General features: G+C 32.5%; 2 protein-coding genes across 6 annotated transcripts in view; one reads left to right on the top strand and one right to left on the bottom strand.

The window, feature by feature from the left end:
- LOC108740021 (mitogen-activated protein kinase-binding protein 1) overlaps positions 1–2,093 on the bottom strand; it is a 482,920-nt gene that overhangs the window by 383,946 nt on the left and 96,881 nt on the right. The gene's annotated exons all lie outside the window — the stretch shown is intronic.
- Positions 643–2,093, top strand: part of LOC112905860 — an 11,059-nt gene continuing 9,608 nt past the window's right edge. Inside the window, exons 1-2 of the mRNA XM_025979110.1 lie at positions 643–770; positions 865–964. Of these exons, the coding sequence (XP_025834895.1) occupies positions 716–770; positions 865–964 (155 nt within the window). The 5' untranslated portion in view covers positions 643–715. The remainder of the gene's footprint in view (positions 771–864; positions 965–2,093) is intronic.

Genomic DNA, 2,093 nt, shown 5'->3' with positions numbered 1-2,093 from the left:
GCAATTGTCCAAAAATTGCGTTTTGTCCATCTTTAATTGTTATTATGTTCGAAAAATAAAAACAAAAAGACATATTCTTCATGATTAGTATCTTAGCTAACACTCTATGCATTCAAATGAAAATATTTATTTTCAAGTTATTACACATTTAATACTGTTAAATTTTCGTTTTTTTTTGCTGTTGATGTAATTACTGTGCTATGCCCATATCAGGAAAATGATTGTTGTCGCAACAAGGTGTTGAAATTCAAGTGAAAGAGATAACGACACGGAGAAATTTATAAAAAGTAACTTACAAGAAATGTATTTTGTATTCACTTGCTCATGTAATTCCTTTTGAGTTACACTTTCCATCAACAAGCATTTTGCTTTACCCTGATGGGAGGTAGTTAATAATCATATTCATCATATTTAATAGTAGTCGCCATTCTTATCTAACAGAATACTATCGTTGATATAGGAACCTAGCATAAGTTCAAATTGCCAAAGGAAAGGCTTTAACAAATCATGTGACAATAATTTTTTCTTTACTTTATCGTCGTGTTATATCTATCGCCTAATATCGTGAAGTACCTCAACTTTTTATGTTGCTTTTATCAGTTTTCAAGAACAATTCTCCGAGTATAAAAGAGAATTGCTTGTGGTACAGAATCACGACAGCCTAGAACGCGTTCGAGTTTTAGTGTCGTGAAAGAAAATCTATAAAACCGTCATCATGAAAGTCGCCATTTTTATGGGATTCTTGGTTTGTCTGAACTTGGCTACTACCGGTGAGTATCAACCTGATACGTTATTTGCGGATTGTTTCAAAATATGGTATTCGATATAGCAACTGACGCATATTATTTCTCTTTTTTTTTACAGATGCGGCTGACATGAGCGAAAGGCTTCTGCATTTCAAAGGGGTAGTCGGAAGCGTCGATCCCTTCAAATTATCGGACGTTTCTCTAGTTTTTTCTGATGAGTAAGTAATCAATTTATTTTATTGACATAGACAAAAAATATTTTTATTCATATCCAGCAAAAATCTTTACTACATTAATTCAACACTATTGAATTGTTCGTCAATTCTATTTGTGAATAATTACTTAAAAATGGCCTATGGGGGTTTTATATTTCATTAAATTTATTATTCTTCTTAAAAGACTGGCCACGTAAAAAAAAATGTTGTCGAAGTATAGAATATTATAAGATGCCGAATATGAGATACAATTTTTATTTTTGGCCATAAAACATAAATTATTGCACTAATCAATATGAAAATTGCAATAATCGATAGGGTGTTTAATGAAGTTTATTTATGAGAGAGCGTTTAGTTTTAACTATAATACACTTTTTATTAAATCAAAAAATGTTAAAAAGTACAGAAATTACGTCTCAGGCAAATGGTCTCCTATTATGAAATACTGAGGGTTGCTAATATGAGATCGTATCTCATATTAGGTTCTTTAGGGTAGATTTAGAGAAAAAGTAAAGAAATCAATTTAAATTAAACTTTTTATTGGCTATATTCTCCAATTAACATCATTATACTCCGGCCGGAATCGTAGTATTGTAATGTTCATGGGTTTAACAAAATTAACTTCTAATACTGATAACGACAAAAACAATTTATTTATGGTACACTAATGTTGATATATTACTATTCCCTGCGCTATTTATTTCAATTCTATCACTGTCAATTTATTTCTGGATTCCCTTCGGCAACGGTCAATTTATTTCTTTCCCTTTCGGCGATCGTCTCTTCCTTTAAATACTCTTTAGTTTACTTTCTGGAACTATCTGGAAACATCCGGATAGTTACTTTTTTCCTTAAACTGTTTAACTGCTTTCCCAGAACGTAGGTACGACACACACATTTACAAATACGGCGCACATGAAGAAAGGCGCCCGCGGCTAGTTGGCAAATCGATAAGCCGTTCACGCACACGTGTGCTCGATCGCACACAAACACACTCCTGCTCGCTACAGTATCGTGGTCCACGGATTTCCTTTTGATCGAGGACATCTAGAAAAAAGGATTTTTCGAATAGTCATAGACCCGCGTATCTCATATTAGGAATGTATATTATATATATATATATATAAAACTG

This window comes from Agrilus planipennis, unplaced genomic scaffold (genome assembly GCF_000699045.2).
Source record: "Agrilus planipennis isolate EAB-ADULT unplaced genomic scaffold, Apla_2.0 scaffold26, whole genome shotgun sequence".
Lineage (NCBI taxonomy): Eukaryota > Metazoa > Arthropoda > Insecta > Coleoptera > Buprestidae > Agrilus > Agrilus planipennis.
This window is presented reverse-complemented; position numbering and strand designations above follow the sequence as displayed.